Source organism: Puma concolor, chromosome C1, assembly GCF_028749965.1.
Source record: "Puma concolor isolate L17-30 chromosome C1, mPumCon1.1.hap2, whole genome shotgun sequence".
NCBI classification, from domain to species: domain Eukaryota; kingdom Metazoa; phylum Chordata; class Mammalia; order Carnivora; family Felidae; genus Puma; species Puma concolor.
The window spans coordinates 208,644-229,247 of NC_141674.1; the positions used below are offsets into that span (position 1 = coordinate 208,644).

The following is a 20,604-nucleotide window of genomic DNA, read 5'->3' on the forward strand; positions in this document are numbered from 1 at the left end:
CAGCTTCTCGAGGGTCTCCCTGAGCACCCTCCCTATCCCAGGCCGGCCAGAAACCCCGCTGGTTGGAACAGGAAGTCCTGGGCTTTGGGGCGAGAGGTGAGGAGTCTGAGGCCTGGCGAGCCGGAACCAGCCTGGCCTCTCTTCACCGTGCTAACTGGCGGTGTGGGATTCCTGGGGCCGACGGCAGGAGCGGATCCGGGCGGCCTCCCGCCCATCCCTCCAGCCGCCGCACCTTGCGGCTTCACCAGCCAGGCCGGGCCCAGGGAGGGTCTGTGAGAGATCTTCAGGGACACACTGGTGGTCACTTCTGCTTCTGTACACCCTTAGGCCTTGGTTCCCAGGAGCTCAGTCCTGGGGTTCTACGACTTCTTGGGGTGCCATCTGCTGTGTCCATAGTGGGGGGGCTCTGAACCACGCCAGGGCCCCGCCCCATTCTGGCCCAGCTGCTCCAGCCCCTCCCCATCTTCCTGGGGGAGCCTCAAAGTTCTAGGGGAAGGGCAGGACTGCGCCAACCCATCCACAGCCCAGGGAACAGGAGTTGGACACCCTAGAACCTGGGGTCTATCTGCCCTGGGGGCTGCTGGGAGTTCAATCCGGTGGGGGTGTCCGCTTGGCTTAAAGCTCTCTGAGGCAGGGGCAGACCTGGCTCTTCTGGGAGGGAGAGGCTCGGTGGTGCAGGGAGGAGGGCTTACAAGGTGAGGACCCCTTACCAAATGTGGATACAAAATAATTTATTTAAAAATGTACAGTTTAGGAGAGGGGGGTGGGCACCGGGGGACCCGGCCTCTTGCTGCTGCCCTCTGTCCCCCTGGTCGCCACCCCCCCCCCCGCCCTCCCCACTTCCCGCACAATGGAGGGGCCAGCCCTGCCTGGGGAAGGGGCCATGGGTGAAATGTGAAAATGAAGATGGCGAGTCCCCTCCCTTCTCAGCCAAGGGCTCCCACTGCAGGCGGTTCACAGCGTAGAGGGAGGGACCTGACCAAGGCCGTCTCTCCTGGACCCGGGTCTCCATCTGCACCCTGGGAAAGAGGAAGGTGGGCTCTGGGATCCGTGGGAGCCTGTGATTCTTGGAGTCTTCGGGGACCCTTTTATTCATGCCGTCGGGACCCAGCACCACAGAGTGCAAGGAAGGTGAGTCGAATGGGAAATGGGGTCCTCAGAGATGTTGGGGCTCCTCCAGGGGACCAACTCCCAAGAGCTGCTGCACCTGTGACCCAGCGGGGGGCAAGGGACCCACGCGGGCAGCTGGGGCAGGGGTGGCTGACCCTAGTTGTCAGCCAGGGGCCCAGAAGAGAAAGCGGTGGCCGTGGCCGTGGCCGTGGCCGCGGAGGGCTGAGGAAGGCAGTGCAAGTTCCCAGTCTTGAGCGCGCACTGCACGGGCCAGAGCACCACACAGGAGAGCACCAGCAGCAGGGCTGTGACCAGCGCCACCCGCCTCCAGTTCCTGCAGCGGGCCCAGCAGCGGGCCAGGCGGCCCCGGTGGCGCGCGGGGTCTGGAGTGGGCGTGGGTGCGGCGGGCTGGGCAGGCTTGCTCAGGCCCACGTCCACACACACGAAGCCAGGCTCGGGAAGGCCCGGCGCGGAGGGCGGCGGGCGGCAGCACAGCTTCGTGCCCTCCAGCCACACGGGCTCCTCCCGCCGCAGGTGCGCCGGCATCCTGGCCTGCAGCTGGCGGCTGGTGCGCAGCGCGGGGGCCCCGGCGGCAGGCACAGCCGTAGGCTGCCGGCAGAACGGGCAGGGCACGGCCTCACTGCCCGGCTGGCCGGTTGGCTGGGCGGCCGCCAGCCGTGCCAGGCACTCCAGGCAGAAGACGTGTGTGCAGGAGAGCTCCTTCGGCGTCTTGAAGAGGTTGTCGTAGCCCGAGAAGCAGATGGAGCATTCCAGCGGGGAGGCCGCCTTCTCCGAGCTCGGGGTGCCGGGGGACCTGGGGCTGCTGGCTGAGCTGGGGGACCCGGGCACCGTGGCTGCAGGGCTGGTCCGACCGGGGGCCAGCATGGCCGTATGCCACGCCTGCTGGCCTGACGACATGCCTCCGAGCTGTGGGACGAACGGAGTGCGCTGTGAGCGACCACAGGCTGCCCCTTCCCCGCACAGTCTGCTGCTTTTCACCCTGTGTCTCTCTCACCCACACGGGCCCCAGAGATCTCTGCTAGGCTCACTCTAGAAAGGCCCCATACCCAAGTCAAGGTCTTCCTGTTCAAGTTGTAATCCTGCCCTCCCCCACATGCCGAGTCAGGGGTGAGCATCTGCGGGTGGGGGTGCTCCAGGTCTGACCGGCCCACGGATGGCCTGGCCACGGAGTCCGTGCGCGCAAGGGCATCGTGCTGACTGCTTAGCGGACGCCGCCTATGGGGCCTGTCCTACCTGGCTGTGCCATCTGGGCAGAAATAAAGTTGATGACAATGGCCCACAATCGTTACTATTGACATCTGGGCTCTGCCACACTGGGCCCAGGTCACGTAACGCAAGAGCCACGGTATAAAAAAGGCACCTTAGAGGGTGGAGTGACTCAGCCAGGGTCACCTGGCCAAGAGGTCGGCAGGGCCTGGGCTCTCGCTGGAAGAGTGTGACTCTGGGTCAGACGAAATGGGTTTGAACATGGATCCCGACACGGGGATCTGATTTGTTGGTACACATCCAGTTTTCGGGCAGGTGCGTGAGGGCAGGGTGCCAGGCCCAACTGGGTGAGAGTCCGGACTCGGTCTAGGCTCCAGGATGAGCTGGTAGGCTGTGGGAAGTCAAGCAGGGCCGGCCGCACAGGGGTGGGGGCCGGCGTCCGAAGGATGGTTCGTTTCCCAGCCTTGCCCGAACCGGTAGGGCCAGCATGTCCGGCTGTGACGAGGGCTTTCTGCTGGCCCTCGGGGCCTGGAAACGCACCTCAGCCCGGGAGCCGGAGGTGGAGGAGCCCCAGCCACCCTCCAGGATAACCCGGCCCCCTGCAGGGTCCCGTAGGCACACAGCCGCCACCCTCCTGACCCTCCTGACTCCCACTTCCACAGCAGACCGGGCCTCTGTTCACCGGGGAGGACTCAGGTGACCTGCCTGCTGCCCGGGGCCCTGCCTGGAGGAGGAAAGGCAAGGAGGACAGTGGACAGACCCCATGGAGCTCAGAAGGAATCCCCCCTGCCCCCAAACGTGACCCCTGACCCTGACTTGCTGGTTAATCCAGGTGGACCAGCGGAATGACTCCGTGGTGATGTGTCCTGAAGGTTTGGGTGTTGCTGCATGATGACCGTGACCACCGTGAATCATGGTGAGGTCACCGTGATGTCACGAGTGCTCCCAGCATTGCAACATGAAATGTCACCACATTTTGGGGACGGCAGCAGCCTCAGCATGGCCTGGGAGGGGACCGCGGGCTAACCTCTTCCAGGCCAGCGTGCCCCCACATGATCAGTTCCTTGGCACTGAGGTCCCGGCCCTCCTCAGAGGCACCCCACCCTGAGCCTGTACCAGTGAGGGGTGAGTGCCAGCCGAGCTGGCCTTACCTGGTGGCCGGGGTTCAGCAAGGGCTGGGCATGATCCTCTTGGCTGGGCCACGGCCAGGCCCTGAGCCCTCCTGCCCAGCAGGGCCGGCCCGTGCTCCACCTGGCAGGCGTCCCCCTACGGAAGAGGCTGCCAGCAGCTGTCCTGGTGGCACCGGTCTGGCAAGCGTGCCCTCTTCTCTATCCCAGGCAGGTGGGGCTCGGGGGAGCGTGTGTGCTCTTCCAGATGCAGAGCACCATCTGAGCAGGTGTGAGTTCTCTGGGTGTGGACTCCTGGCAGGTGTATTTATACACTCGAGGTCATGCAGGCCAGGGGCGTGGCCTGGGGCCTCCGGGATTGGCTGGCCTCCTGTCCTCACCCTGGCAGGCTGGGCAGCGGCGGGCAGGAAGTCAGAGGTGAGAGATCAGAGTCTGGGGTGAGGCTGGGGGTCGGCGTAGGCCTCCACGGTCGGGCCGGATGCCTGGGTAAAACCTCCCCCCGCAGCAGGCCCTGGGATACTGGAGGAGCCGGTCCAGAAACCGATCCACCCACTAGCCCTGTTTAAGGCCCTGGTGCACCTGAGCTACTAGGTGGGCCTCCCAGGAGGGCCTCTCCGAGGAGCCCCCCACCCCCAATCTCAGCCTCGCCCGTCACCCCCCACCTCATCCACACTGCCCACTTACATGCGTGTGCCACCCCAACGTACACACCCACGAGGGAACTTCCTGCTCTGGGTCCAGGGAGTGGGGCGAGAGGTCGGGGCTGGGCACCCCCGGGGTGGAGTCAGGGCAAGGACAAGTGAGGGATCAGACTGGCCATAGGACTTGTTTTGGGTGAGTGTCTGCTGGGGACACCCTCAGTTACACACAAGGGCAGGGATACTGGAGCACAAGGAAGCCCGGACACAGCCAGGAGGCCTGGAGATCTTCCTGGGGGGAGGGGTAATGGCTTCAGCCAGTGTGGGGTCCTCGCAGAGCCCAGGGCCAGCCCACGCAGAGGCCTGGGGCTAAGGCAGGGGGGCTGAATGGAGGGCCTGGGGGCCTGGGTGGAGGACGTGGGGGGCTGAAGCCCAGCCAGTGGTACGGCTTGTGCCCCTCACAGCCATGTCGCAGCTGATCTGACAGTGGGAAACCAGAGACCCCGCTCGTTCACAGAGGTGTGCTGGCTGGCCAGGGGAGGGGGAGCTCAGCCAGGGGTAGGGACCCAGAGAGGGGGTGGAAATTCAGAGGGCTGGGGGCTCGATGTGGGGAGCTACTGTGTGGGCCTGGCCCAGCGTCTGCGTGACAGGGTGCTGGTTCCCAAGGGGACCGTGACTCAGGGCCACGTGCTGCCTCCAGGAAGTGCCCTCTGTCTCTCTGCTCTGAGAACACCCTCCTGAGGGCTTCTGGGAATATTCAAGCTCTGAGATCACTTGAGCTCCTCAGCGGACAAGTCAGTGCCCAGAGGCAAAGGGAAGACCCGAGGAACGTGCCATCTGGGGCGGTGGCCAGGCCTGACTGCACGGGAGCAGGGTCCAGACCCTGGCACTGGGATCTCGGCAGCTCAGGACCTGGCTGACCCAGCTGGTACCCACACCCCTGCTCATGCTGCACCCAGCGATGGGCGGCTGTGCTGCGTGGATGCGGGGCCACACGCGCTCTCTGTGTAAGGGGGTATATGTGTGCCAACAGGCCAACCTGGCTGTGTTTGAGCACAAATGTGTCCCTCGGGTGCAGGTGCACACACACACACACACACACGTGCAGGGAGCATGGCTTTCAGTGTGTGACCCCACAGGCCTGGGACTCGCTGTGCTGAGGAGAAGACAAGGTCCCTAATGAGCACCTCACCCCTGTCCATCTGTGGCTTTTGAGATGTGGGGTTCCCCAGACACCTAGGAGTCCTGGGCTGGACACAGACGTTGTCCTTGGCCAGATGAGCAGGGAGGACTGTACCCCAAGGGCCACCTCGGCTATGGGCCCGCCCCCCCAGGACTGGGACAGAATAGGCTTCAAACCCCAAGTGCTGTCAAGGACACACACAATGGCCGCTGCACGAAGAGGCCCTTCAGGGCTCATCTGGGGCCCAGGTGGCCTGGGGTGTGAGGGCTGAGCCCCCAACCCTACCTGCCCAGTGTTGGCTGATCTGTCAACTGCTCTGCTGCCCCATCCCTACCAGCTAGGGACAGTGATACGGGAGAGACTCTGGGACACATCCGGGCTGCGATTCTGACATGGGCAGAGAACGGGCCCTGGGCTCTGGATGGGCTCAGCACTGCCCTGTGGGCATGAGGAAACCCTGCCAGGATGTCCGGTGGACTCAACCAGTCCTGTCCCTCTCATGCCCAGCATGGAGAACCGGGTCCCCTAAGGTCAATCGGCCAGCCCTCCCCTATCATGCTGCGGCCAACTCCTTCTGGGGTCTTGTGCCCAGGCTCCTGGCCAGGACCTCTGCACTCACATTACCTCCTTGCGCCCCACTCGGTCCTGCTCTGTGCACCCACCTCCTAATGCTGCTGGAGTGCTTCCTCTTGCTGGCCTCTGACTCTTCCGGCTTTCAGTGATTCTCCTAGTGCTGAGTGAACGAATGAATGAATGAGCTGCCAGCTATGACCCGGGGACCGTGCCAACTGCTCACCGCCCACACCATGCTCACCTCCCAGGGTGAGGGGGATCTCCAAAGCAATTGACATGTGGGGGGTCAGGAGGTGACAGGTACCCCACCTGCCTTTGGCCTGAGCGATGACCCCATAAATCGGCCTCATTTTGGCTTCTTACACGAGAGCTGGGATCCAGGGAAGGGCTGGCTGCGGCTGGAGCTCAGGATGGACATGGGAGTGGCTGGCAGGGCCCCACTGGGGATGCCTTGACTCTGCCAGCTAACCTGCCCCCAGCTCAGGTGCCCCCATACCCTATGGCACCCACTCACTCACAAGCTTTCTAGCCTGAATGCCCATTAGGGTCATGGAACTGGTCCAGTGACCACACTCCCCACTGGGGCCTAGAGAACAGTGGCACGCAGGCCCCGGGGTGTCCAGTGGCAGAATCTTGCCTCTGCAGCTCCTGGAAATCTGTGGTCTCAGGCTTGGGGGCGGGGGCTCAGCTGGCGTGGCTGAGGGCCACAGAGGCCAAGCCACCCAGGCCTTGAATGTCAGGGGAAGGTCATCCTGAGTGTAGGAGCCAGAGGGGTTGCAGGGTGAAATACAGACTTTGCTGCCAGGGATGAGGCAAAGCTGGGGCTGGGGGCTGGGGGTGGGGGGAGGACTCGGAGATGTTAGAATGGCCCCAGGTTTCCAGTTTGCAGCTTAGGGTGGAGGAAATAGAGAAGGCTGCCGGAGGTGGGGTTGGGGGCATCTGTGCCCAGCCTGGGCCTTCAGGGCCTGACTGGCTGTACCTGCTGTCCTGGTTGAACATGGCTCTTCATTTCCTGTTTTGTCCCCAGATTAGCAGCAAGGGTTTGGTGCAAATGTGGGAACGGGGACGAGCGAGTGTCTTCGCACGTCTGCCTCCCTCCCCACAAGGATCCACAGGATGGGACGCCCCCCCCCCCCCCCGACCTCGGGGGCCACAGAAACCAAGGGAGTCTGGACGGTCCTGCACGTTCTCCCCTGGCTCTCAGCCTCCCAGCCTCCGATCGGCACAGATGGGCAGCGGAGTGTCACCTCACTTCCCCGTGGTCCCTGAAGCTGGGGGGGGACCCTGAGCCTGGTCTCCCCACCTCCTTCTGGGTCCCCTTCTCCTCACACCAAGGGGACAGAGGAAAGAACAACAGTGCCCACAGGGACAGGTCACCATTCCTGGAGAAGTGAAGGAGTCCACATCAGCCTGGCTGGGGGCCCGCCGTGGGGGACTTGGCTTTCTCGGCGCCCCTAGGTCTCCCCCACAGTGGGGCAGGTGGGGCCAGGCCACGGCGGGGCCTCACCCTTACTGAGGAACAGAGGACCCTTGGCGCAGTGAGGATGGGGAAAGCCCTGAATAGTTTATTGACACTGATTTTGAGCTGCTGCGCCCCGCTCAGTGCTGGGCCCGTCGCGGGTTCAAGTCTCGAACGAGCTCGTACCCATAAACTGTAGACGCGTGGGCCACGTGTCACGGTGCAGAAGGGCACAGCAGCTGAGCACACAGGCCCTGCCTCGGGACCCTGGGATGTAGACTAGGTGCTGAAGGAGCCATCATTCTCGACTGAGAATCTGGGAAGGACAGTGCCGAGCCCAGTGCGTGGGAGGTAGCCACAATCGCTCCTTTCTCCTCGGGAACCCCTTTCTGTGTGCAAGCAGCCAGGGACAGCACGGCCCTCCACAGGTCCATCCAGACCAGGCTACCCAGGCAGCAGTCACAGGTAAATGTGACCCTGGGTGGACACGTCCCTCAGGGGGCCTGGCCTTGGCCTCCAGAGCTTTCAGGTCAGTCCCTGGGTGGACAAGTCCCTGCAGCACGTGGGCCCCGTGTGGGGAGCAGGTGATGAGCAGGAGACAGAGAGGACAGCAGGGCCCCTCCGCCTTTGCTGCTTCAAACTGACAGAAGTCAGTAGCAAACCAAGAAACTCGCCTCTGCAGCTCCTGGAAATCTGTGGTTTGGGGCTGGGGGTGAGGGGACGGGGCTCTTGGCTACAGGATGGCCCTGTAGGCGCCTCAGCCTTGGAGGGACCAGTTCTCATGCCCCACCTCCCCTGGTCCGGACACCGTCCGGGCGGGGAGGCCAGGAGGCCGACTGGCCTGGTGGTGCGGGGGATGTCTGCCCGCTGTGGGCTCTGATAGGCAGGGTGGCCGAGCTCCCGGCTTTGCCAAGCACGGAGAAGCCCAGCAGTCCTTGTCTCTCCTGAGGGGCCCAGACCCCACATGGCCACGCTCTGGAGCCCGCCTCAGGGGCGCCTCCCCCTCCATTACACTGAGCAGCTGTGGGGTGGGAAGAAGCACCTTCCAGCAGCGGTTCCAACTGGGCATCTGTCGCTGGGAGACGGTCAAGCTGAGCCAGGGGCCGTGTCCAGACCTGCCCTCTGTGTGCTGGGCTCTCTCCAAGGCGGTGTGCAGAGTTGTGGGTGGGTCCCCGGGTCAGACGTTGCTGACCCGGGCCTCCACCGAGGAGATGGCAGTGGGGCCTGTGTCCCTGTCCAAAGGCCGCTCGCGTCTGACATAGCGCGGCTTCCGCACTGAAACAGGGTCAGAAACGGGCAGGGTCAGAGGGGGGCCTGGGACAGGAGGAATGGCCCCCGGTGTCGGCTCTCAGTACAGCTCACAGGAGTGGGGTGTGGCCGCAGCCGAGGGGGAGGGAATCCCACTGAGCTCCAGCTTGTGAGCGGAGTGGCCGCAGCTGAGGGGAGACTCTGTGACCAACGCTCCGCTCATTTGGGACACTCGGTGCCCCTGCACCCCAAGCACCTTGGCCTGGACGAGCACCTTGCTCTCCCGAAACACAGAGGCCAACAGGTCCCATGAGGCACAATAGGACTGGATGGTGTCCCCCCAAAGGTGTCCATGTCCGGAGCCCCAGAACCTGCAGATGTGACCTTACTTGGAAAAAGGGTATTTGCAGATGTGATTGAGGGTCTTGAGATGAGATCCTCCTGGATTATCTGGTGGGCCCTAAATCCGATGGCCAGCATCCTCACAAGAGGGAGGCAGAGAGAGGAGACCCAGGAGAAGTCACGTGAAGATGGGGGACAGAGGCTGGAGTGCTGTGGCCACCAGCCCAGGGACTGGAGCCACCAGAGGCCGGAGGAGGCAGGGCAGACCCTCCCCTGGAGACTCGGGAAGGAGTGCCCCCACCCCCCACCTTGATTTCTGACCTCTGGCCTCCTGAGCTGGGACGGAGTGCATTTCTGTCGCTTCAAGCCCCGCAGTTGCAGTTCGCGGGCATTTGTTATGACGGCCCCAGGGTGCTAATGCAAGGAACTTACATTCAAGATGCCTGTAGATGGTACTGCTTTAGAGACATCACAGACAAGCGTTGTATGGGGCAGGGAGGAGCTAGCCTTGACCAAGTAACTTCTTTGTGCCCAAAGAAGAGGGACACCCACCCTGTCCCCACTCCAGACTTGTGCACAGAGGTAAGAACAAGACTGGGAAGGCCAGGAGACTTGCTGCATGGCCTGTGGCTGTGTGACCATAGGCCAGTCACTTAACCTCTCTGTGGTCATGGCGTCATCTATAACAGGGTTCATATGTGTACCTACTCCCGGAATCATCCAAGGTGGGGCACACCCGACCCAGTAAAACTGAAGTGCCAGCCACCCGGAGGGGCCAGCCTGCTCCCTGCACCTACCGCCCAGCTAGAGCTGGGACTTGGGGAGGGCCAAGCAAAGGCTTCCGGGGATGGCCCCAGACCCTCTGCTGGGTATTCTCCTTCTCTCCCGACAGACTCAGCATGTCAGGAATGAAAGGAAAAGGCACGAGAGCTGCAGTTGACCATAGGGGAACCCGGTGTCCCGTGGCTGACGACGGGGGAACCCAGTGTCCTGTGGTTGACGACGGGGGAACCCAGTGTCCCGTGGCTGACGACGGGGGAACCCGGTGTCCCGTGGCTGACAACAGGGGAACCCGGTGTCCCGTGGCTGACGACGGGGGAACCCGGTGTCCCGTGGCTGACGATGGGGGAACCCGGTGTCCTGTGGTTGACGACGGGGGAACCCAGTGTCCCGTGGCTGACGACGGGGGAACCCGGTGTCCCGTGGCTGACAACAGGGGAACCCGGTGTCCCGTGGCTGACGACGGGGGAACCCGGTGTCCCGTGGCTGACGACGGGGGAACCCGGTGTCCCGTGGCTGACAACAGGGGAACCCGGTGTCCCGTGGCTGACGAGGGGAGAACCTGGTGTCCCGAGAACTACAGGGCCGGGTGCCTGCAGAGCCCAGTCCTGCAGTGGTCCCTGAAGGGCGGCTGATCCCAAGGGAGGGACAATTTTGAAATCTTTCACCCTGAGATGAGGACTGACGTACCTGAGGACTGTGGCGGGGGAATCATAGCAGCCTTGAAAAGGAGAAAAGGCACAGTGAGAAGTGCAGGTGGCCCCCAGCACAGAGGCCCACGACACGGGGGCACTCAGCCCATCCTTCTGGTTACTTACAGCTTCGCCAGGCTGCAGGGCAGGGGCTGCGGGCAAACACAGGCGTCACCTGGAGGCCACATAGCTGCCTCGCCCGGGGCGGGGGTCCCTCGCCTGGGGAGGGGGTCCCCAGGGCCTGCAGAGGCTCTTTCCCCGCTCCAGGCTCAGCCCAGCCCCACCTCCACACACCTGCCCAGCAGTGCCCTCAGCCTAGCAGTGGTCTGTCCGGCCACACTTCCCAGATGCACTTGGGGAGACGGGCCCCCAAGCACCCCAGGGAGAGCCGCCCTCCCAGGCCCTCTTGGCAGAGCCACAAGCCAGCCCTCAGCAGGCACATTTCTCTTGGTCTCCAGCACCGTCAGGAAGACAGAGAAGGCTCTACCCTTGCCTGCATTTCCAGGTGAGGCCCAGGGCTGAGGGCCCGCCTCAAGAGACCACCACAGTGCCCACTTCTCACCTCCGTTGGGTAGGCCGCTATGCACCCCTGCGCTCTTGGTGGGCACCTAGGCTGCCCAGGAGCAGCTCTGGGGGCGGTAGGGAGGAGGCTCAGAGTGGGAGTGCCCCGGCCACTGCACTGACACACCAGGACCTCCGTGGCCACTGCAGTGGAGCAGCCTCCCACGGCGGACTCGGAGTGCCCATCCTGACTGGCGTGGGGGCCCGGCCCCTCACTCTCAGCACCTTCGAGCTACAACAGCCCCTCGGAGGCCCCCAGCATTGGCCATCAGTGGGTGGACAGGGTCTCACTGAGGCCAGGTAAGGAAGCTCTAGCTAATCACCCCCAGCACTGTCCACTGTAGGATCAGATCCGTCGGCCAGACCATCTGCCCGGCACACCCGAGGGCACGGCAGGAGTGACACCCATATCTTCGGGAGGGAGGCGGGTCTGCAATCCAGTCCGGGGTAAGCTGGAGTGGCATGGGGCCCCACTGTCCCTGCACCAGCCTGCCTATCCCCCCCAGTCCCAGGGAGGCAGGACGGGGAGAGGAGACAGCTGGCTGGAGGAGCTGCAGGCAGGTGGCCCCTCGACCAGGGATGTCACCCCCTCCCCACACCCCTCCCACCCCACATCAGCAACCCCGCTGTGATGCCCTGAGATGGAGTCTCGCCAACACCTCCACCCTGAGAGTCCCACAGAATCCACACGGGAGCCTCCCTAGGAAGTGGCTGCCCCTCATACTCAGACACAAGAACCACGTGACAAGCCAGTCCCCTTCCTGTCGTTCTGTGAGGAGTCTTCATTGCTGGGCACCCTGGATCTCGCCACCCCGGCCCCCACTTCTCCGTGCCCCCCAGGCAGTACCCGTGGCTCCGTGCGGGTGTGTGCACTGGGCAGGACCCTCTGGCTCAGCAGGGTGTTGCCACAGTGGCAGGAGGAAATACCTTTGTTTCTTCCGTAGAAGACCTTGGGGAGTTTACTGGTTCGCTTCAGATAGAAGAACCCAGCCACGGAGAGGATGAGGCCAGAGCTGATGAAGAATGTCCCCAGGAAGAGAGAGGCTGCCACTTGAGGGCCCCCTGTGAGCAGAGTGAGTGGCAGCCAGTGGCAAGCCTGGACAGGCCTCAGGGGACCCCCCCAGACCCCTGTTCCTGAACACACCTGGGCTGTGGGGCTGAGGTGCTCAGCCTCCCTCGGCCTCAGGCTTCTCACGGGGGGGTGGGATATGGAGAGGGCTGAGGATTCCAGCCCCCGAGAACAGCAGGCCCCGGGGTCCCCGTCTCCTTCCCAAAGGCTCGGCACGGACCGTGGGCTCCCGTACCCCTGGCATCCAGGTCAAAGCCCTCAACTCAGAGGCAGCGGTTCCCACGACATCCTCCCCTCCTGGGGGCCGGTCAGCAGAGGGGACCCTGGGCCCACGATGCCTGCCCATCTTTACCTACACGGGTCAGCAGGACAGGCTGGCTGGGCCCGTGGGTGGGGGCTCTGGATGGCAACTGTGGGGAAAGTGCTCTCAGGCTGCCTGTGGACAGGCATGAGGCGCGGCTGCGGCTACACTGGAACCTAGAGGCGGGGATGAATTCCAGCTCATTTGGCAAGGGTGTCCCGCCCCAAACTTGCTGCAGTGAAAATGGGCCCGACAGCCAGACTCGCGGCCTTCCGCCATCAGCACGCCCACTGCTAGGCCCGGCACGGTATCACAGGAGGCTGGGGCCGTCTCTGCTGACCCCGCCCTAAAACTCCTCCTCTGGTGGCCGACCTTGGTGGTCCAGGTCAGCACAAAGCCACTTGCTTCTGGTCCTGAAACTTGTGCAGAAGGCCAGAGCCCTCTCAGTCCACGTACAACGTGTCCTCTGCTGAAGGCCCAGCGTCTGCAGGTCACGAGACCCCGTCACGACCTGGTCACCTCAGAAGAGGCGACCACTCCCGGGGCCGGTCCTGCTCCCCGACTGCAGTGGCCCCAGCGGCTGGGGTGCCACACCTCCGTGGCAGGACCGTGCCGTATCTCGGACGGGATGGGACGCCCAGTGATCAGGAGCAGGCTGAGGACAGAGTGTGCAGGAGGGGGGCCTGTGTCTGGCCCTGAGGACCGGGTGGTGTGATGGGCTCTTCGGCCTGGCACGCAGTGTTTGCAGGCCAGACCCCACATCCCCAGAAGAGCCACAGCGGAGGGAGGCAAGGGGACCTCAGGGCACCCTCCAGTCTCCAGAGAACCGCACACCCAGAGTTTCTGCAGACTGAGGGGCTGGGTGGGCCAGGACTGAGGCCACGGGTGAGGTGGCCTTCCACTGACTAGAACCTCGGGGGCACGTGTTGAGTGCTGTGGCAAAGGCCTCCTGCCTGTGCCCACTGACGCCAGCCCCGCTCTGTGATCGGGCAGGGTTCTCGCACATAGATCCCTCGGCCGGGCTGCAGTTCGACCTTGGCCTTAGCTGTGGCCCTGCTGAGGCCGGCGTAAGTGGTCACGGGCACTAGGAATGCCCCCTTTTCCACCGAGACCTGGCAGAAGCCCTGCTCTGGGCCGGTGAGCCAGAGACTTACCGAAATCAGGCCGCCCCGGTGTCCCTGTGCTCCTGTTCACCGGGAAGTGCGTGCCCCAGCCAGCGGCTGTGGGGAAGCAGACGTGTGAGTGTGCCGGCTCCTGGGCAGCCCAGACCCACAGGCAGGTCTGGACCACGCACGGGGACCCAGCTGAGGACACCCAGGGGACCAGAGACACAGCTCAGCGGGGAATCACAGGCCAGAAACCAGAAAGGGAGGTGGCCATGGGGACACAGCTGCCCTCGCCCCATGGCCGTCCCGCAGGGACAAGGATTTGGGCACAGAGGGGACCCGAGCGAGGGTGTTCACTCGACGGCTGGTGGTCCCGGGTGAGGTGGGCCACCCGCTGCTGTGGGAACAAGAAAGGCAACTCCCACCCGTTCCTCCAGAACTTGGAGATGAGGCCCCTCGGCGGGAAGCAGGCCAGGCGGGCCCGGTGGGGGGTGCTGCGGGGCGGCCGGGCAGCGACGTGCGGCCTCTGCATTCGGAGCCGTGGTAGGTGCCATTTCTGCATCGGACGCAGCTGATACTGCCGTCTTCGTTCCGGTGCCTGTAGCAGCCTGCGCAAGAGACAGTGACTCAGCTGCGAGTGACCCACGCCAGCTGTCTTCAGGGGGCTTTTCTGTATTCTGACTTTGTGAAATGAGAGTTCGTCCAAGAATGTGCGTTCTGCAGGTCTGGATGGAACGGCATACCTGCTCTCAGAAAAAGAAACTCGACGGGAGCCGCGGCGAGCTCACTCACCCAGGGGCTCCTGCGGGCTCCTTTGCCGGACGTCTCGTAAAATCCTGCAGACGGGCGCCACGCACGGCCGTGGGAGGACCACGATGGCCTGACCGCCGGCCCTCACCCTGCCCTGTCAGTGGCACTGCCTCCAGCCCAGGGGTGACCCTTGCCCCCGTGTTGTCCCCACCCTCCGCACCCTTCCCCGGGGAGGTCCCAGACTGATGTGCCGGCCAGCAGCCTCCCCCTCCCCCGGTGCTGGGAGCAGCCCGGCTCTCACCGGCCAGCAGTTCATGGACAGTCTGATTTGCCAAGTAGCCAGGGCACCCCTTAAGGGCAAGAATTGTGTCTTGTACCTTTATTTTTTTCTTAACATCCCCAACATTTAGCACAGAGGCTAAGCAAACACATGCTCGATTGCAAGTACTGACCTGGGCCTAAATGCTAGCGCTGGCCGCTGGGGCAGTGTCCAGGGACAAGCCCCAGACTCAGGTGCGACGTTTAATCTACACAATGTGTCACTGTGAGATGACGCTAAGTGGATGGCAGGCCTGAAGACTGACCAGCGGTTACTCCTGTGGTACCGCGGGCAGACAGGCCCAGCACCACACCAGGAGGCCTGGGAGCATGGGGTCCCGGAACAGACCCGGTGCCGGCGAGGCCATTCTTCTGGGAAGCACTCCTCCAACCGGCTACAAGGTAACCAGGCAAAGCGGTGCAGGGCTGCCGGCCCCAAGGAGGCCCAGGGCTGGGCTGCTTTGTGCAGGGACAAGGCACAGTTAGAGAGCCAGGACTGGTGACCAGACAAAGGAGCTAAGGTTGACTTTACGAAGCCAATGAAGCCGCTTTTGAAAAACCACAGGAGGGGTGCCTGGCAGACTCGGTCAGCGGAGCGTGTGACTCTTGATCTCAGGGTCATGGGTTCAAGCCCCACGATGGGTGTAGAGATTACTTAAAAAAAAAAATCCATAAGGGAAGGGAAGGGGAGATAAGAGGCGAAGGGAAAAGAGGGACGGGAAGGGGAGGGGAGGGGAGGGGAGGGAAGGGGAAGGAAGGAGGGAAGGAGGGAAGGAGGAAGGGAGGGAGGGAGGGAGGAAGGAAGGAAGGAAGGAAGGAAGGAAGGAAGGAAGGAAGGAAGGAAGGAAAACCACCTGATACTTCCCAGCCTCACTTACAGGTGAGTAAGGAAGCTCACTTCCTGGCCAATCCAGGAAACTTAAGGGTATTTTGACCTTGAGAAGAGGGGAATTCAGGGCGCCTGGGGGGCTCCATAGGTGAAGCATCCAACTTCTGCTCAGGTCATGATCTCACGGTTTGTGAGTTCGAGCCCCACGTCGGGCAGTGCACTCTCAGAGCCTGCTTCAGATCCTTTGTCTCCCTCTCTCCCTGTCCCTCCCCTGCTCGTACATACTCTCTCTCTCCCTCTCTCTAAAATACATAAACATAAAAAAAAGGAGAGAGGAATTCACCAACATCTATAGGTACTGCAGGTAAGGTCTGATGGCGAGTCCTTGGCTTGGCTTCCCAGCCTCGAGAGTCCAACCTAAGATTCCTTGTGGAAAGGTCCAGCAAGGCAGACTTAAAAGTCTAAATGGTTAATCACTATTCTTGCTGCACTTAGCTAGGTAATTGGGCCAAGTTTAGTGAGGCTAGACTTATTTTAAAAACAAATTCAATTCGGGGCGCCTGGGTGGCTCAGTTGGTTGAGCATCCAACTCTTGGTTTCAGCTCAGGCCATGATCTCACGGTTCATGGGATCAAGCCCCACGACGGGCTCCGTGCTGAATGTTTATTATTTATTTGGAGAGAGAGAGAGAGCACACATGCACGAGTAGGGGGAAGGGCAGACAGAGGGGGAGAGAGAGAGAGAATTCCAAGCAGGCACAGAGGCTGACGCAGGGCTCGATCCCACGAACCGTGAGATCGTGACCTGAGCCGAAATCAAGACTCGGATGCTTCACTGACTGAGCCGCCCAGGCGGGCAATAAACAAACATTTAAAAAAAAAAAAAAAAAAAAAAAGAACTAAAACTGCCATCTCCCCAAAGCCCTGCAAGCTGAGGCTGGACGTCTTGACACGAACCTTGCAGAAGTCACCTCGACACCTCACGTGTGGACAACCTCGTGCCTGCTGCTGTGTGGGCCACTCGGGAAGCTCACAAGAAGCCCCACGACCTCACCAGAGACACTCGCCGCAGTGCAACCCGGGAAATCCGTCAGACTGCCTCTTGCTGTCCTCACCCCCCAAACGGGCTTTGAGTGCAGCATCCAGAAAGGTACTTAGAGACTGGCCTCTAGACTGAAAAAGCAGGTTTGTAACTCGCTACCACCATTCACATCCGTTTTCTTTTGTTTCCCCAGAAATGCCTCTGACTACACACCTGCCCGCTCACGCCATGCCGAGGCCTCGTTCCGGTGGAGGCCCGGCCTGAGCATCGGTCTCACTGGACGGACGGCCACCAGGACACCGAGCCCGAGGCGTGCCACCAGGGGCTCAGACCCGCTCTTTCCTGCCCGCTCCACCTACGCTCTTTCTCCCACTGCCCGTCCCTTATCTCAACTTCCAAGCAAATCTCCCTCAGCTACCAGCTTGGCTTTTAATGTGTGAAACGTTCTGAGGATGAAGTTTCAAGGGGGGGCTGAGGGAACCCGAACGTCACCCCAAAATATGCCTCTTTCACACAAAAATTATTTTGAGCTGAAGACCCTCAAAACACAGGAGCAAGAAGGGCTCTGGCGTCGCTTTCTCTCCCTGAGAAGCAGGGACAAAGGCCCCACGTGGAGGACGCCCACGCAGCAGGGGGAAAGGAACGCGCGCATCGCCGGGGACCCGAGCCCGGCGGACCTCGTTAAGGTCGCCCTCACCTGCCTCCACCCCACACACAGCCTACTTTCCCGCAGTCGCCTCTCCCTGCTCAGCCTGGCGCGTGAGCGCTCCCGTCTTGGCTTCTTTATGAGGCTCCCGTGTCACATAAAGCTTATGTTACTCGGGCTGTGGGCTTGTCCCCGCGAATCGTCCGGCCGGACACCCTAGGAGGAGAGGTAGAGTCTTGCTTCCCCCACACCTCCCACTGCCCGGAGCCAGTCTCCTCACGGGGTCCTGCCCCTTCTGCCCAAGAAGAGGCAGCCAGGCTGCTGGCCAGGAGGGAGGCTCAGACGCGGTCCTGTCCCCTTCCTGCGGCTTCTGTCCCCTCTCCCAGCCCCTGGCCCAGCTCCCAGGCCTCTCCAGCGTCCTTCCTGAGGGGCCGTGTGCCCTCCTGCTCACACCAGGCGCGGTGAGCTCAGCAGAGTTCACATGAGCACTGTCCTCATCACCACGCTGGTGATGACCGGTCAGGGTTGGCTCATGCCAAAGCAGCTTACCTGGGCCACACGGGCTTGTGCTCTGGCAGGTGGCGTTGACATCCACCAAGTCCACACAACATTCAGGCTGCTGGCCCTAGAGGGGAGACGGTGGTGAGCTGCCAGACCCCACAGCCGGACGCTCGGGCAGGACAAGCAGGCCAGGCTGGGAACGGCCCTGGCCTGGGGCAGCGAGGAGGGGCAGGGAGCGGTCCTGGAAACACTTCCGGGACCGAGGTTTATGTTGTCGCTTCCCTCCACTGCCTGCCCGGCTGACCACCCAAGGCCTCGCCTGGGAGGTGGTGGGGGCCGTGGCCCTTTCTCCAGGTGGGTCTCGGGTCTGGGGCGGAGCTGCTGCCGATCGCCCCGCGGACCACAGGCGGATACGCGGTGGGGCCCTTCAGTCCAAGAAATGATTGACAGGCTTTACTCAGAGGTACTGTGGATTCAGTTCCAGACCACAATAAAGCGCGTCAAGTGAATTTTCTGGTTTCAGGTATGTGTACAAGTTACGTTTACACTATAGTCCATTAGGCGTGCAATCGCGTCGTGTCTAAAACACAATGTACGTGCCTTAATTAAAACTGCTCTGCTGCTGCAAAATGCTGGCCGTCGCCCGAACTTTCAGCGGGTCATAATCACTGATCACAAGTCACCGTAACAAATGTGATAGTAATGAAAGAGTCGAAATATTGTGAGAATCACCAAAATGTGGCGCAGAGACATGTTGTGAGCAGATGCTGGTGGAAACGTGGCACCCATAGACTCGCTCAACGCAGGGTGGCCGCGAACCTTCAATCTGGAAAAATGCAGTATCTGCACAGCGCGATAAAATGAGGTGTGCCTGGCTATTCACCACCTGCCAGACGACAGAGGTGCTAAACCCTACTGCAGGGCCACATGTGGACTCCTTCATGAAAAAAGGACACACACGTTTTTCTAGGCTATAATAAGATATGAAGATAAACCCAGGCGGCCCTGGCCTCCCTGGTGAGGTGTGTCTGCCCCTCACTCCCAACAAAATAGTCACCCCCTGGGTCCTGGTTGGTCCACCGACGTTCTCAGAAATGCTACGGATGCCTTCCACTGGGGGTTTTCAGCTTGGCCCTCGAAGAGGAAGTGCCCAGACTAGGGCAGGCTGTGGGGTATGACCTCACACCTGCTGGGTGAGCACGCAGGAGTGCACCACGCGGGGGCCAGACATGCCAAGCGCTGGCGTTTACGGGACCAGACTTGAGGGGTTTCCAAGGGGAGCTCGGCGCAGTGTGTTTATCGTAGCTGAGCTTTTGTTTCTTGCGACAAGACCACAGTGAACGGTAAGGTGTCTAAGGAATGGCACGGAGTACCCACACCACCACAGGAAGTGTCGAAGGTCGGTTCACAGCTGAGGCCCAACCCACGAGGGACACCCCAGCCATCCCATTCCACCCTAGCAGAGGCAGAGTGGCGGAAGGCCCCACTCGGCCTGGATGACGTGTGGCTTGGGAGAGCCAGGGCACCTGGTCACAGGAAGCCTGGGGCAGACCCTGCCTTATGCCACTGCTTGCCCGGAGTAAGCAGTCTCCAACCACCCTGCCGTCGGGCAGAAAGCCCGCAGGCTCCATTCAGGGCCAGTGGGGGGCAGCTGTGTAGAGACCCTATTTCAGCTACAGCAACAGGTTCACTTTGGCAGAGACAGAAAGGAGGTTCTAGGGGACATAACAGAACAGGTGACAGTTGGGGGCATGTGTTTGCTGACCTCCATGTGGCACAGGCCTCCCTGACCGTGACAGAGGGCACAGTCAGTGTCTCTGGGGCCAGGGCAAGGGTGACCCCCAAAGGTCGAAGGGTGAGGCCCCTCTGGGCAAACAACTGGGAAGACTGTACTTCCTGGCACCCATGCTGCCCCGTGACGCGTCACCTACCACACTTTCTGAGGATTTGCTAGCAACTTCCACCAGGAGACCCGCCAGAAGGACAGCGCGCTGGAGCTCCATGTCCCAGAGCGCAGGGTCTGCAACAGACAGGGGCACTGTGTGGGTGCAGGCACCTCCTTCTGGGGCACCGTGGGGGCCGAGGTGCCGGACCCTTACCTGGCCTTCTGGGATGGGAGCTGCAGACATCCAGAGCCTGTCGCCCAGTGCTCAGGGGGCAGGGTGGGGTTGCTAAGAAGCCGCAGATCCCTGGTCCCGGGCCTGCAAACCAAGGCACACAGTTGAGGCCCGTTGTTCCCAGGTCGACTGGACTCACCACAAGGAGCCCCCGGAGCTGGGGGACTGGAGGGGCTGTGCTCAGTCCGTCTGGAGCTGGAGCTGGATAGACTCACTGCTTCCTCCAAAGCTTTCAGCCATTCACTGCCTCCTGAAAGGACTAAGCACAAGGGGGTTCTGGACCAGCCGGTCCTACTCATGAGCTCAGATGGATGTTGTCCGTCCGCCATCTTGTTCTGTCCTAGGGAAACCCCAACTCAACCATTTTCACCAAGACACAGAACACCTGGGCAGCGAGGTGCCTCTGGGGCCAGCACGGGCCAGTTAGGGACCTGCAGTCATATAATTTTCTGCTACTCACCCTGTTCTTGTCATGGAAACTGCAGGAAAGATGTCAGCTTGGGTGATAAAAGTACTACCTAAAACCACAACTGAGGACAACTCCAGAGCAGAGGACTTCTGATGGCTGATGGGGCCCCACACAGTAGGTAAGTTTCCTGACACTAGCAAATTCAAAACTCCACAGCCCGTGAGATGTGCTTACACTGCCACACTTCCAATGTGGTCAGAGAAAACCCACTAACCCGCACAACCCCTGCAGTGAATTGTTTCAGTTTTGAACAAATTTCTGTTAACTTACAAGGTGGTAACCATAATTATAATCTGTCTAAAACACAGCTGGCTAAATATTTGGACATAGAAAAGTCAACTCTAAAAGGACTTTTTATGGGGTGCCTGGGTGGCTCAGTCGGTTGAGCGTCCGACTTCGGCTCAGGTCATGATCTCACGGTTCGTGGGTTCGAGCCCTGCGTCGGGCTCTGTGTTGACAGCTCGGAACCTGGAGCCTGCTTCGGATTCTGTGTTTCCCTCTCTCTCTGCCCCTCCCC

At 61.7% G+C, this 20,604-nt stretch overlaps 2 protein-coding genes across 6 annotated transcripts in view; both read right to left on the minus strand.

Annotated features, from left to right (window-relative positions):
• Positions 1–714: 714 nt before the first annotated feature.
• Positions 715–7,264, minus strand: RNF223 (ring finger protein 223). 3 transcript variants are annotated; one of them, XM_086715335.1, is made up of 3 exons: positions 5,948–7,264; positions 3,489–3,853; positions 715–2,037 (listed from the first exon to the last, which is right to left on the minus strand). In XM_086715335.1, exon 3 carries the CDS (start codon positions 2,026–2,028, stop codon positions 1,267–1,269), a length of 762 nt encoding a protein of 253 aa, XP_086571461.1. In that variant the 5' UTR covers positions 2,029–2,037; positions 3,489–3,853; positions 5,948–7,264; the 3' UTR covers positions 715–1,266. The 3 variants fall into 3 exon arrangements, with proteins under 3 accessions (XP_086571461.1, XP_086571462.1, XP_025767922.1); XM_086715336.1 differs by having other exon boundaries at positions 3,489–3,603; positions 5,948–5,961; XM_025912137.2 differs by lacking the exons at positions 3,489–3,853; positions 5,948–7,264 and adding an exon at positions 2,365–3,481.
• A 137-nt stretch (positions 7,265–7,401) lies between these two features.
• CC1H1orf159 (chromosome C1 C1orf159 homolog) overlaps positions 7,402–20,604 on the minus strand; it is a 32,074-nt gene continuing 18,871 nt past the window's right edge. The window contains exons 2-11 of one of the 3 annotated variants that reach the window (XM_086715332.1): positions 19,601–19,702; positions 19,433–19,521; positions 17,550–17,625; positions 13,842–14,024; positions 13,465–13,530; positions 11,868–12,002; positions 10,506–10,531; positions 10,378–10,408; positions 9,229–9,321; positions 7,402–8,592 (exon numbers count right to left, since the gene is read on the minus strand). In XM_086715332.1, coding sequence (XP_086571458.1) covers positions 8,495–8,592; positions 9,229–9,321; positions 10,378–10,408; positions 10,506–10,531; positions 11,868–12,002; positions 13,465–13,530; positions 13,842–14,024; positions 17,550–17,625; positions 19,433–19,504 — 780 coding nt within the window. In that variant the 5' untranslated portion in view covers positions 19,505–19,521; positions 19,601–19,702 and the 3' untranslated portion in view covers positions 7,402–8,494. Of the gene's footprint in view, positions 8,593–9,228; positions 9,351–10,377; positions 10,409–10,505; positions 10,532–11,867; positions 12,003–13,464; positions 13,531–13,841; positions 14,025–17,549; positions 17,626–19,432; positions 19,522–19,600; positions 19,703–20,604 lie in introns of those variants that run through there. The other 2 variants (XM_086715333.1, XM_086715334.1) reach the window with 2 other exon arrangements.